Source organism: Scomber japonicus, chromosome 11 (assembly GCF_027409825.1).
Source record: "Scomber japonicus isolate fScoJap1 chromosome 11, fScoJap1.pri, whole genome shotgun sequence".
NCBI lineage: Eukaryota > Metazoa > Chordata > Actinopteri > Scombriformes > Scombridae > Scomber > Scomber japonicus.
Genome location: NC_070588.1, coordinates 1,027,427 through 1,040,118, shown reverse-complemented (window position 1 = coordinate 1,040,118; position 12,692 = coordinate 1,027,427). Strand labels below are relative to the sequence as shown.

Sequence of the window (12,692 nt, the reverse complement as noted above, 5' to 3'; positions counted from 1 at the left end):
CTGTTTATTTAAATAAAATATGTCTTGTTCTCTCATAGAAAAACCAAGCCCACCACCAAAACTGGGTGTGACTGATGTGACCAAGGAGAGTGTGTCCCTGGCTTGGGCCAAACCAGAACAAGATGGCGGCAGCAGAATTACTGGCTACCTGGTGGAAGCTTTGGAGAAAGGCCAGGAGAAGTGGGTCAAGTGTGGTGTAACCAAATCTATCCACCTTACAGTGTCTGGTCTGAGGGAGAATGCTGAATACTTCTTCAGAGTCAGAGCTGAGAACCATGCTGGATATAGTGACATTAAGGAAATGATCACTCCTGTCATGATCAAAGACCATCATGGTAAGTTATGGGCAGGGATAAACTGATTGAATTTGACTGGGAATTGTGAAAAGTGAATCTGTAAAAATACAAACAATAGAATAATCCAACATTCATGACTCATAATTATTGCAAATCATCTGTAAATATGAAGTCAAATTACAAAATATTGATAATTAATGTGAATTTGTTTGCATCAAACTGTCTCTAGTTCTAATTCTCTGCTATTTTATGTTCTAGAATCTCCTGAGATCAACATGAAGGATTTCCCCCATAACACAGTATATGTCAGAGCTGGCTCCACACTCAAGTGTGAGATCCCGCTTACAGGCCAGCCATTACCAAAGGTGTCCCTGTCCAAGGATAATGTTTTGCTCAAGTCAACAATGAGGTTCAACTCTGAAGTCACTACTGATAGCATCAAGATCACTTTGCGTGAGAGCATTGCTAAAGACTCAGGGCGCTACGATATCATTGCTTCCAACTCTAGTGGCACCACAAAGTCGTTTATAAATATTGTGGTTTTGGATTGCCCCAGTGCTCCTCAGGGACCTGTGGAGTTGTATGACATCACAGAGGACAGTGTCAGCCTGAGGTGGCTCCCACCAGCATATGATGGTGGCAGCCCCATCACCAATTACATCATCCAGAAGAGAGAGACAACCACAGCCAACTGGATGGACATCTCCTCTGCTGTGGCCCGCTGTACAATGAAGATCATGAAGTTGACCACTGGCCTGGAATACCAGTTCAGAATCAGGGCTGAGAACAGATATGGAATCAGTGAACATATTGACTCACCAACTGTCACTGTCAGTCTTCCTTACAGTAAGTGGTCTTTACTTTTATTCCCTCTTTTAGCTCCACATTTTGTAGATTTTGTGCATTGCTCTTCAAAATTAATATAAAATCGCCCCTTCCCTCTCCATCTGCAGCTATTGCTGATGCACCAGCAACTCCAGAGATCACTGCTGTAACCAGGGAGACTATTACTGTTGCATGGAAGGAGCCCAAATCAGATGGTGGCAGCCATGTGTTTGGCTACCATCTCCAGATGAAAGACCGGAATAGTATCCTGTGGCAAATAGTCAACAAAATGGTGATCCGTGCTACACACTTTAAGGTCACCAACATCAATGCTGGACTCATTTATGAGTTCAAGGTGGCAGCAGAGAATGCTGCTGGAATCAGTGCCTTCAGCAAGGTTTCTGATGCAGTGCTGGCTATTGATGCCTGTGGTAAGTGGAATATTAAAAACTGCACTTTATTTTACTTCATGTCACTGAGTTTTATCAACTGTTGTTTTATCATGATGCTCACTGTCTGTTCTTGCAGAACCACCCATTAGCCTGCGCATCAGCGACATCACCAAGAACTCCATTAGCCTGGCCTGGCAGAAGCCCAACTTTGATGGTGGATCCCCAATCACAGGCTACCTTATTGAAAAGAGAGAGGGAGACAGTGACAAGTGGTCCAAGGCTAATCTCACCAACATCACTGACACACGCTTCACTGTTACTGGTCTGACCCAAGATGCAACATATGAGTTCAGAGTCATGGCCAAGAATGCTGTTGGCTCAGTGAGCAACCCATCCATAATCGCTGGACCAGCTACATGTGTAGACACCTATGGTATGTGAAGTCAAATGAAAACACCAATACAAATTTTGTGTTCTTGAGCATTTTATCCCAAAACATGGATTAAGTTAATTCTCCTCAAAGAATGAATACTTTACATTTGGAACAATCTTTAAGCACTTTTTTCTAGTGCCAGCCTGATGAAAACTTTTAGTCCTACTACTGGCTCTCAGAGCAGCGAGAGTTCATTTTGTCCAACATTTATTTGTTTCACAGTATAATAAATATAGCAGCAACAAATATGCCTCAGTGTATTAGTTTTTGATCATATCTTACAAATGTATGTGTGTTGATAAATCCAGTCGATCATCTATCTATATCATCACATGTTCAATGTAATTTTTGGCACGTCTTCAAAAGAACCTGAACACATCTATCTGTTTGTCATCCAGGTGCCCCAGAGATTGAAATACCTCAGGAGTATCTCAACGAGGTAAAGCACAGGGCCGGCTCTAATGTGGAGCTCAAGTTTAACATGACAGCTAAACCTGCTCCCACTATTGAGTGGTTCAAGGATGGTATAGAGCTGAAGACCAGCGGCCAGCTGTCCTTCAAACACACATTTGAATCCACCAGTTTGTTCGTGAGGGAAACCACCCGTCTGAACTCTGGAAACTATGAGGTTAGGGTGAAAAACTCCCTGGGATCTACCTGTGCCAATGTCAGACTGCTCATCCAAGGTATTAAAATATTATTTATTTAAAACCTGACTCGAAAAATATCCTAAATAGATACTTTAAGATAAGTACTGATACTGATAAGTATGCATACATCCCTCCCATTTACAGACAAGCCAGGCCCCCCTGCCGGAGAAATTCAGTTTAAGAAGGTGACAGCTGACAACGTCACCATCATGTGGACTCCGCCTGCTGATGAGGGTGGCGCTATGGTGACCCATTACATTGTGGAAAAGAGAGAGACCAGCAGGGTCATGTGGTCTATTGTCTCAGAGAAACTGGTTGACTGCATCGTTAACGTGCCAAGGCTAATCCAGGGCAATGAGTACATCTTCAGAGTGCGCGGAGTCAACAAGTATGGCATTGGAGACCCACTGGAGTCTGAGCCCATTATCGCCAAGAATGCTTTTGGTAAGCAAACAAAATAAACTCCCCGACAATTATCACAACTGCTTTTCGGTCTGGAGTAGAGACAGTGGGCTGACAGTCATCAACAACTGAGCCCTCTACCATCATAACATAGTGATTTAATAACCTCTACACGCACTACCCTACACACAGACACACCAATTGTGACCAGCCCAGATTAGATTTGCATGCCACACAATAAACTACACTAAACAGAGACTGACAATAGCCACAGATACTAGAATTACAAAAAAAGTTAGAATTCCATTGCCTCTGCTATAACATAGAATGATTATGTATTACTTATTTCGTATTTATTACTTATTTGCGGGAATTACCTGGGAAGAAGTTTAAGCTCAGAATAAACTTGATTTATCCTTGGAGGCATAATATTAACCCACTGATTTACTAAAGATTTATGGTGGCGCTAATGACATTGCATGCTTAAAAAGTAATAATGATGCTTTATGAACGGTATGCAGATTGACTGCAAGTACCTCTGAAGGTGGACACCAGGGTACAAACATTTAGCGCCTTAGAATTGATTAATATGTATTTTTAGGAGTTTCAGCCTCATATAGCCTTATAGTAGCTCCTTTGCCTAATTTACAAAAGAACCAGGCAAAGGCTTGATAGAGAACTCAAAAGAAAGATGGGTAAACAATGGCAAAATATCTCATCTAACCTGATCATTCTGACTTTTCACAGTTCCTCCCAGTGAGCCATCGAAGCCTCAAGTTACCATGATAACTAAATCCACCATGACAGTGATCTGGGAAAGACCAGCATTGGATGGAGGCAGTGACATTGATGGCTACTACCTGGAGAAGAGGGAAAAGAGAAGTCTACAGTGGTTCAAGGTTGGTTCTCAGACACCTCTGATGATATATGAAAACAGAGAAATTAATGACTAGTATGTTGAAACATAACATCCCTTTCTTTTTCAGGTGGTGAAGGGCACTATTAGAGACACCAGACAGAAGGTCACCAACCTTGTGGAGAACAATGAATACCAGTACAGAGTCTGTGCTGTCAACAAGGCTGGAGCAGGAAACTACTCTGAGCCCTCTGAGCTCTACAATGCCTATGACCCCATTGGTATGCTTTAAACTTCCACTCAACATCACCATGACAGCCTTTTAGAACTTTTCTCGTAGGATTTAATTCATGAAAATATTCTCTCATTTAATTACTAGTTGCTGACGTTTTGTGTACTTTTGTCATTTGCAGATCTGCCTGGTGAGCCATCCAAGCTACATGTAGTCGACTCCACAAAGACATCAATCACCCTCGGCTGGGAGAAGCCTGTCTATGATGGTGGCAGTAAGATCACACACTACATTTTGGACCAAATGAACACAGAGGAAAGAGAATGGGTGACTATCAACCCACAGGTCAAAGCCTGTGAGTATGTGGTGCCACATCTCAAACCTGGAAATTACTACTTCTTCCGAGTCTATGCTGTCAACTGCAAGGGCAAAGGAGAAGACATCAAGATGTACCAGCCTGTGCAAGCCAAAGATATCCTGGGTGTGTATTTACATAAACACCTTCTATGTACTTTCACATGACCTTATACTGTCTATATCTGTTTTATGATAAAGATAAACATATTGATAATAAATATGACTGGTGTTCATTGTAGCAAGTCGCTATTTTGTTTAGCTCCAAATTATGAACCATTAATTATTTTATTTTTGTTTGGGTTATACTTCTTTCCAACAGAGGAGGCTGATTTGGACTTGGACGTTCCTATGACGACTCAGTACACAGCCAGAGCTGGCCGTGATGTGGAGGTATTTATTCCCCTGAAGGGACGCCCCACACCCAACGTCACCTGGCGCCGTGGAGACCGTAACATAGCGGGTGACAATCGCTACGCCATTACAAGCACTGAGCGTGCCACTACCCTTATTATTCCCAAGGTCACCCGTGATGACTGCGGAAAGTACTTGCTGGAGATTGAGAATGGTGTGGGAGAATCCAAGATTATTACAGTTTCCTTGAAGGTTCTGGACAGTCCTTCTACCTGTCAGAAAATGATGATAAAGAATGTGACAAGAGGAAAGTTGACACTCAGCTGGGAGGCTCCTCTAATCGACGGCGGATCCCCTGTCACTAAATACATTGTGGAGAAAAAGGCCTCCACCATGAAGGCTTACCAAGTGATTACTGATGAGTGTGCCAACACAAGTTACAAGGTGTCAGACCTGGAGGAGAATGTGGCTTACTTCTTCCGTGTGTCAGCTGAAAATGAATATGGTGTCGGCGATACTTGCGAGACCACTGATCCTGTTAGAGCCACGGAGACTCCTGGAGCTGTTAAAAACCTGGTGATGGAGGACTCCACAAAGACCTCTGTTACTCTGCAATGGACCAGACCTGACCACGATGGTGGCAGTCACATCAATGACTACATAATTGAAAAGAGAACCGAGGAAGACCCAACCTGGACTTTGGGCGCAACATGCAAACGGTGCAGCTGTGAGGTGACAGGACTAAAGGAGAACACTGTAATGGACTTCAGAGTCTTTGCCCAGAATGAGAAGGGTAGAAGTGACTTCTCCCAGATTGGTCCAATTACAGTAATGGACTTCATCATACCACCTGAGGCCAGTCTAACTGACTATCTTAATGGATTGGCTGTTCGTATTGGTCAAAACATCCACATTGAGCTGCCCTTCAAAGGTAAACCAAAGCCTGCAATCAGCTGGCTGAAGGATAATTTGCCTTTGAAGGAGAGTGATAAGGTTCGCTTTAGGACCACTGACAACAAGACTGCAGTCACAGTTAGAGGAGCCATGAAGGAGCACGCCGGACAGTACACCTTGGTTCTGGACAACAGGGTCATCAAGAACTACTTTGACATTAATGTCATCACTCAGGGACCCCCCTCTGTGCCTGTTGGTCCCATACGCTTTGATGAGATTAAAGCTCAGAATGTTGTTATCTCCTGGGACGAGCCCAAGGATGATGGAGGTGGTGAGATCACTTGCTACAGTGTAGAGAAGCGTGAGACTTCCCATGCCAACTGGAAGATGGTTTGCTCCAGTGTTGTAAGGACAACCTTCAAGATTCCCAACTTGGTCAAGGGAACAGCGTACCAGTTTAGAGTCCGTGCAGAGAACAAGTTCGGAGTCAGTGAACCACTCAACTCCTCAGAAATTGTCGCCCAGCACCAGTACAATCCTCCAGGACCTCCATCAAAGCCTGTGGCTTACAATATCACCAGTGATGGTATGACCATTAAGTGGGAGGCTCCAGACTTTGATGGAGGATCTCCCATTCTGGGCTACCATGTAGAGAAGAAGGACAGGAACAGTCTTCTGTGGCAGAAAGTGAACTCCACCATCATCTCCAACAGAGAGTATAGGATCATTGGTCTCATTGAGGGTCTGGAGTACTCCTTCAGAGTCTATGCTGAGAACAATGCTGGACTCAGCTCTGTTAGCGAACAGAGCAAGCACGCTCTCGCTATCTCCCCTGTTGGTGAGTACACATTTCAATATGTCTGTGTTAAGTATTATATTTGCCCTCAAATTGACAGTCCAACTTTTTGAGAAATCCTTGTTTGCTACCAGATATAAAGATGGATATCAGTGTTATTTCTGCTCAACTTGTGTAGAGATGTGTCAAGGATGTCTTTAGCCGGCTCCTTTCCATCAAGATTTTGACAAACATTATAGATTAATTGCTTCCATCTCTTTTCACTTAGACCCACCTGGCACACCTGTCTGCATCGATGTGACAAGAGACTCCGTCACCCTAAAATGGGACATACCCAAGAGGGATGGAGGCAGCAAGATTGTGGCCTACAGTGTTGAGAGGCGCCAAGGCAGAGGCAAATGGCTACGGTGCAACTTCATTGATATTAGTGAGACGCAGTTTACGGTGACCGGTCTGTTCCCTGGGGAAAGATATGAGTTCAGAGTTATCGCAAGGAATGCTGTAGCCACAGTCAGTCCACCATCTAATTCCTCTGGACACATTATGACCAAGGATGAGAGCAGTACGTATTCTCACCGTCTAACACTGTATAGACGAACTGGTTAACATTTAAATTTTCTCAGATCAATATGAATTTGCTGATTGCTCATATATTTGCTCTGTGTATTTTAAGTTGCTCCTGAGATCGAATGGTCTGCAGATCAGATACTCTCCCTGAAGGCTGGAGAGAACGTCAACCTCAGCTGCAGCATAACCGGACGCCCTGTCCCCCAGGTTGTCTGGTACAAGGATGGCAAAGAGATTGACAAGAGGACCATGATTGACATTGAGGTTACCACTGACATTGGCACTAGCAGCCTGTTTATCCGTGATGCAAACAGGAACCACCGTGGCATCTACACGGTTGAAGCCAGGAACAGTTCTGGTGCTAAGAAAGCTGATGTCAATGTTAGAGTACAAGGTCAGTAAATCCTATTGGTTATGTTGAAATGCCTGCCACTCACCAATAATAATGCACAATATCTTTGTCACTTCTTGAATAAATGTATCTACGCTATGTTTCCTTTCAGATACCCCTGGGCCTGTTGAGGGTCCCATTCGTTTCACGGGCATCACAGCTGAGAAGTGCACCGTGTGGTGGAACCCTCCTGAGAATGATGGTTGTGCTGCCATCATCCACTATGTGGTGGAGAAGAGGGAGACATCCAGGATCTCCTGGGCCATGGTCAACTCCAAGTGCGAAGCCTGCTCTTTCAACGCCACCAACCTTATCAAGGGCAATGAGTACCAGTTCAGAATCTCTGCTGTAAACAAGTTTGGAGTTGGCAAACCCCTGGACTCCATTCCTATCATTGCACAAATGCAATACAGTAAGTAAATAACTTGGTAGGTAGTGAATGACCGACATACCTACCAAACTTATCTTATTACCACATCGGCCCTTCACGTCTCCCCAACCTGTTTTCAACAGTTTAATTATTACACCTAACAGATTTAAATTGACAGAAATGTAATTCAATGTAGCTCATAACTAAAAAAAATTACTTGTGTAACTAAATGTGTTTTCTACTCCCTTGCTCAGCTGTGCCTGATGCCCCTGGTACCCCTGACGCCACTCATGTGACCGGAAACAGCATCACTCTATGTTGGACCAGGCCACGGTCAGATGGAGGCCATGAGATCAGACACTACATCCTGGAAAGAAGAGAAAAGAAGAGTCTGCGCTGGGTGAAGGTTTCTGCTAAGAGGCCCATCACAGAGCTAAGGCACCGTGTCACCAACCTCACTGAGGGCAATGAGTATGAATTCCGTGTCATGGCTGAAAATGGTGCTGGTGTTGGATCAGCTAGCAGTACCTCCAGGCTCTTCAAATGCAGAGAGCCAACCAGTGCTCCCAGTGCCCCCTCAATGGTCAAGGTCAGTTCTTAGGAACACCACATACAATCGAGCCAGAAGTATTTATGTAAACTATTCTTCTAAAACAGTGCTGAGGTTCAGGTCACGTTCAATATGTGTTCATTCTTTCTTCACAAGGAACAGAAGAAGAAATCCCAAAAGAATGACAAAGACATGTTATATATATTGGCAGATATATAAATTATTGAAAAACTATTCTGAATAATCAGTATTGATGGTAATACCAGGTTTTTAGAGGAGCTGTTTTTTAATCTATGCTCTTTCTTTTTATGTATATCAGGTGCTTGACTCTACCAAATCTTCAGTCACCCTGGAATGGACCAAGCCAGTCTTTGATGGCGGCATGCAGATCATCGGCTATAATATTGATATGTGCAAGGCCAGCCTTGAAGAGTGGCACAGAGTAAACAACCAGATTTGTATCGACACCAGATACACTGCCAAGGGCCTAGTGCCTGGAGAACTCTACAAGTTCAGGGTCAGTGCAGTGAATGGATCTGGCGAGGGCGAGACCTCAGTGTTGCCTAATGCTGTCCAGGCTCTGGACAGACTTACATCTCCTGAGATCGACATTGATGCCAACTTCAAGCAGACTCACATTGTGAAAAATGGTGGCAGCGTCACCCTCCACATTGCCTTCTGTGGCAAACCAGCTCCTCTTGCCACCTGGACCAAAGTAGACAGCGAGCTGCCTGTCATGGCCGACATCAACACCACAGATTCTTTCTCTACTCTGACCATCGAGAACTGCACTAGGTATGAGGCTGGCAAATATACCCTGTCCCTGGAGAACAACAGCGGGCGCAAGTCCATCACATTCACTGTCAAAGTGCTAGACACGCCTGGACCTCCAGGAGATATCACCTTCAAAGATGTTACCCGTGGAGCTTTGTCATTAATGTGGGATGCACCCACTAATGATGGTGGGGCCAGGATTCACCACTATATTGTTGACAAACGAGAGGCTAGCCGCTTGGCCTGGCAGGAAGTCAGCACCAAGTGCTCTCGTCAGATGATCAGGGTAACTGGTCTGGATATTGGTGTGCCATATCTGTTCAGAGTGATTGCTGTTAACCAGTATGGCCAGGGAGAGCCTCATGAAATGACGGAGCCCATCATTGCCACAGAAGAACCTGCACCACCCAAGAGACTGGATGTTGTTGACACCACCAACTCCACAGCCTCCCTGGTGTGGTTGAAGCCTGAGCATGATGGAGGAAGCCGTATCAGAGGCTACATTGTTGAATTCAGAGCCAAAGGCACCGACCGCTGGTTTGTCAGCGGAGAAACCAAGTCTCAAAAGATGCTGGTGGAGGGTCTGATTGAGAACACAGAGTATGATTTCAGAGTCAAGGCCAAGAATGATGCTGGAATCAGTGAACCTCAGGGCACATTCGGCTCTGTGGTCATCAAGGAGCCTCGCATTGAGCCCACAGCCGACCTCAGCAGCATTACCAACCAGCTCATCACCTGCAAGCTCTCAAACACCTTCACCATTGACATCCCAATCAGTGGAAGGCCTGCTCCCAAAGTCGGCTGGAAGTTGGAGGAGATGAAGCTGAAGGAGAATGACAGAGTTTCTATTAAGACCACGAAGGAGAGAACCACTCTAGTTGTGAAAGACAGCAAGAGAAGCGACAGTGGCAAGTACTACATGACTCTGGAGAACGCTGCTGGAGTGAAGACATTCACAGTGACCGTGGTTGTGGTGGGTAGACCAAGCCCTCCCACTGGCCCTGTTGAAATTTCTGGAGTCTCATCAGAGTCCTGCACCTTGTCCTGGTCCGAGCCAGCTGATGATGGTGGCACTGACATCACCAACTACATTGTGGAAAAACGAGAGTCTGGCTCTGCATCCTGGCAAGTAGTCAACTCCAGTGTGAAGAGAACCACCATCAAAGTGACCCATCTTACCAAGTATATGGAGTACACTTTCAGAGTGTGTGCTGAAAACAAGTTTGGTGTCAGCAAGTCTGTTGAGTCAACTGCTGTTGTCATTGAACATCCATTTAGTAAGTATTGTTCACGCACAAAAAAAAAAAAATTAAAGTCTACATTGTCCTGCTTTTACACTTATAGATTATGTCAAAGATAAATGTGTTTGGTAATTGAAGATTAGATCAATTTAGCGATCCCTCTCTCCAATTAATCTCCACAGTTGCTCCAAGTCCTCCTACTCGTCCAGATGTGGTATATGTGTCCGCCAACGTCATCAGCATCAAATGGGACGTGCCATATGCCGATGGTGGTAGCCAGGTGACGGGCTATTGGATTGAGAAGAAGGAGAGGAACACGATCCTCTGGGTGAGGGAGAATAAGCTCCCCTGTCTGGAGTGCCACTACAAGGTGTCCAGCCTGATCGAGGGCCTGGAGTACCAGTTTAGGGTTTATGCCATGAACATCGCCGGACTCAGCAAGGCCAGCGAGGCCTCTAGACCCGTACTAGCACTCAATCCTGTCGGTGAGGAAACCTTAATGTCTTTGGAAGTACAAAAATGTATTATGTTAACTAATCAGTGATAGGTTAATCACCATGAGCAGACATTTAATCAACAAAAACTATTGGTAGAGATATCTACTGTTTATAACACTTGTGAAAAAATGACAACGCAGTAAAAAAAAAACAGAAAATGAAAGCCTTAAAGATAAGGAAAAAAGATTAACTCTGTTAAAATAAACTCCTCCCCCTCCCTGCTCAGATCCTCCTGGTAAACCTGAGGTGACAGACATCACACGCTCCTCTGTGTCCTTGTGCTGGACTGTGCCTTTCAATGATGGCGGCAGCAAGATTGTTGGTTATGTGGTAGAGAGGAAAGTCTACAGCACAGACGAATGGGATGACAACCGCTGGCTCAAGTGCAATTACACCACCATATCAGAGAACTACTTCACCGTTACCAACCTGGGAGAAGGAGACACCTTTGAGTATCACATCATTGCCAAGAATGCCGCTGGTGTTCACAGTGCACCATCCGAGTCCACTGGACCAGTCACATGCAAAGATGAATTTTGTGAGTTGAAGAAATAATGAGGAATTCTGTTTTTAATTCTAATTTTATTCCACTCACTGAAAAGCTTGAACTTTAAAATTTCCCTTTAAAGGCACTTTATTTTTCCATTTTTCTTTTATGAAAACAGTAGCTAACATTACAATATTATAAACATTTAATAATTGCTAAAATATTTAGAGCAAAATTTGTTGTTTAATACATGTGACTGACGTAAAATGATTTAAAACAAGTACTATCTATATATTTATTTTTGGTGTTGAACATAGAGCTTTTTCACAATAAGCATGTGAATATATTTTTCATTTACGTTGTTTTTCATGAACCCTGAAATGATGAAGGAAGAAATTAAATGTCTCTTTTCTTGATTTAGCTCCTCCCAAAGCGGAATTGGACTACAAATTGACGAGCGAGACGGTCATTGTCAATGCTGGCTCTGACCTTGTCCTGGATGGCGCTGTGGGCGGTAAACCTGAACCCACGGTATACTGGGCAAAGGGCGACAAGATTCTGGAGCTTGGAGAAAAACACTCACTGACCTACACTGCTACCAGAGCCATGGTTGTCATCAAGAACTGTGATCGTTATGACACAGGCAGATACAACCTGACAGTCAAAAATGCCAGCGGAGTCAAGACAGCCTCCGTCAATGTTAAAGTGCTGGGTCAGTAGGCAAGATGTCAATGCTGAAATTGTCTTTTCATACTTCAAAAACTGAAATGTTAGAGGAATTAAATATTCAACTAGTTATCTATCTATCTAAATTTCGGTTTCTGTCTCTCAGACACTCCTGGGGCTCCGGCTGATAAGATCACGATCAGCAGAGTGACAGAAGAGAAGTGTTCAGTGTCCTGGAAGATCCCTCTGGAGGATGGTGGAGACATCGTCACACACTACATTGTGGAGCGGCGCGAGACCAGCCGTCTAAACTGGGTCATCATGGAGACAGAGTGCAAGACGCTGTCATGCGTCAGCTCCAGGCTGATCAAGAACAACGAGTACATCTTCAGAGTCCGAGGAGTCAACAAGTTTGGACCCGGAGTTCCTCTGGAGTCCGACCCTGTCATTGCCAGGAATGCCTACAGTAAGATGCAGCCTGTGTTGATGATAGCTTTACATCATGGTGGTAGTTTGACAACCATCTGTCATTTAAAAATGTTTTTTTATGGCTTTATAATTTTTATTTAAGCCCAGGAGGTATTTTTTCAGCATAGTGGAAACATGCAGGTAAAACTACAGAATGTCTAATCTTGGCATGCAGAGGACATGTGGCACATGACTCT

General features: G+C 44.3%; 1 protein-coding gene across 1 annotated transcript in view; it reads left to right on the top strand.

The window, feature by feature from the left end:
* The window catches only part of ttn.2 (titin, tandem duplicate 2), a 267,045-nt gene that overhangs the window by 237,249 nt on the left and 17,104 nt on the right, over nucleotides 1–12,692 (top strand). The window contains 19 exon segments of the mRNA XM_053329075.1: nucleotides 39–335; nucleotides 555–1,142; nucleotides 1,250–1,552; nucleotides 1,650–1,946; nucleotides 2,345–2,632; nucleotides 2,741–3,040; nucleotides 3,746–3,897; nucleotides 3,985–4,135; nucleotides 4,268–4,567; nucleotides 4,763–6,526; nucleotides 6,753–7,046; nucleotides 7,158–7,445; nucleotides 7,555–7,854; nucleotides 8,067–8,401; nucleotides 8,682–10,413; nucleotides 10,560–10,862; nucleotides 11,101–11,412; nucleotides 11,783–12,073; nucleotides 12,194–12,493. Of these exon segments, the coding sequence (XP_053185050.1) occupies nucleotides 39–335; nucleotides 555–1,142; nucleotides 1,250–1,552; nucleotides 1,650–1,946; nucleotides 2,345–2,632; nucleotides 2,741–3,040; nucleotides 3,746–3,897; nucleotides 3,985–4,135; nucleotides 4,268–4,567; nucleotides 4,763–6,526; nucleotides 6,753–7,046; nucleotides 7,158–7,445; nucleotides 7,555–7,854; nucleotides 8,067–8,401; nucleotides 8,682–10,413; nucleotides 10,560–10,862; nucleotides 11,101–11,412; nucleotides 11,783–12,073; nucleotides 12,194–12,493 (8,595 nt within the window).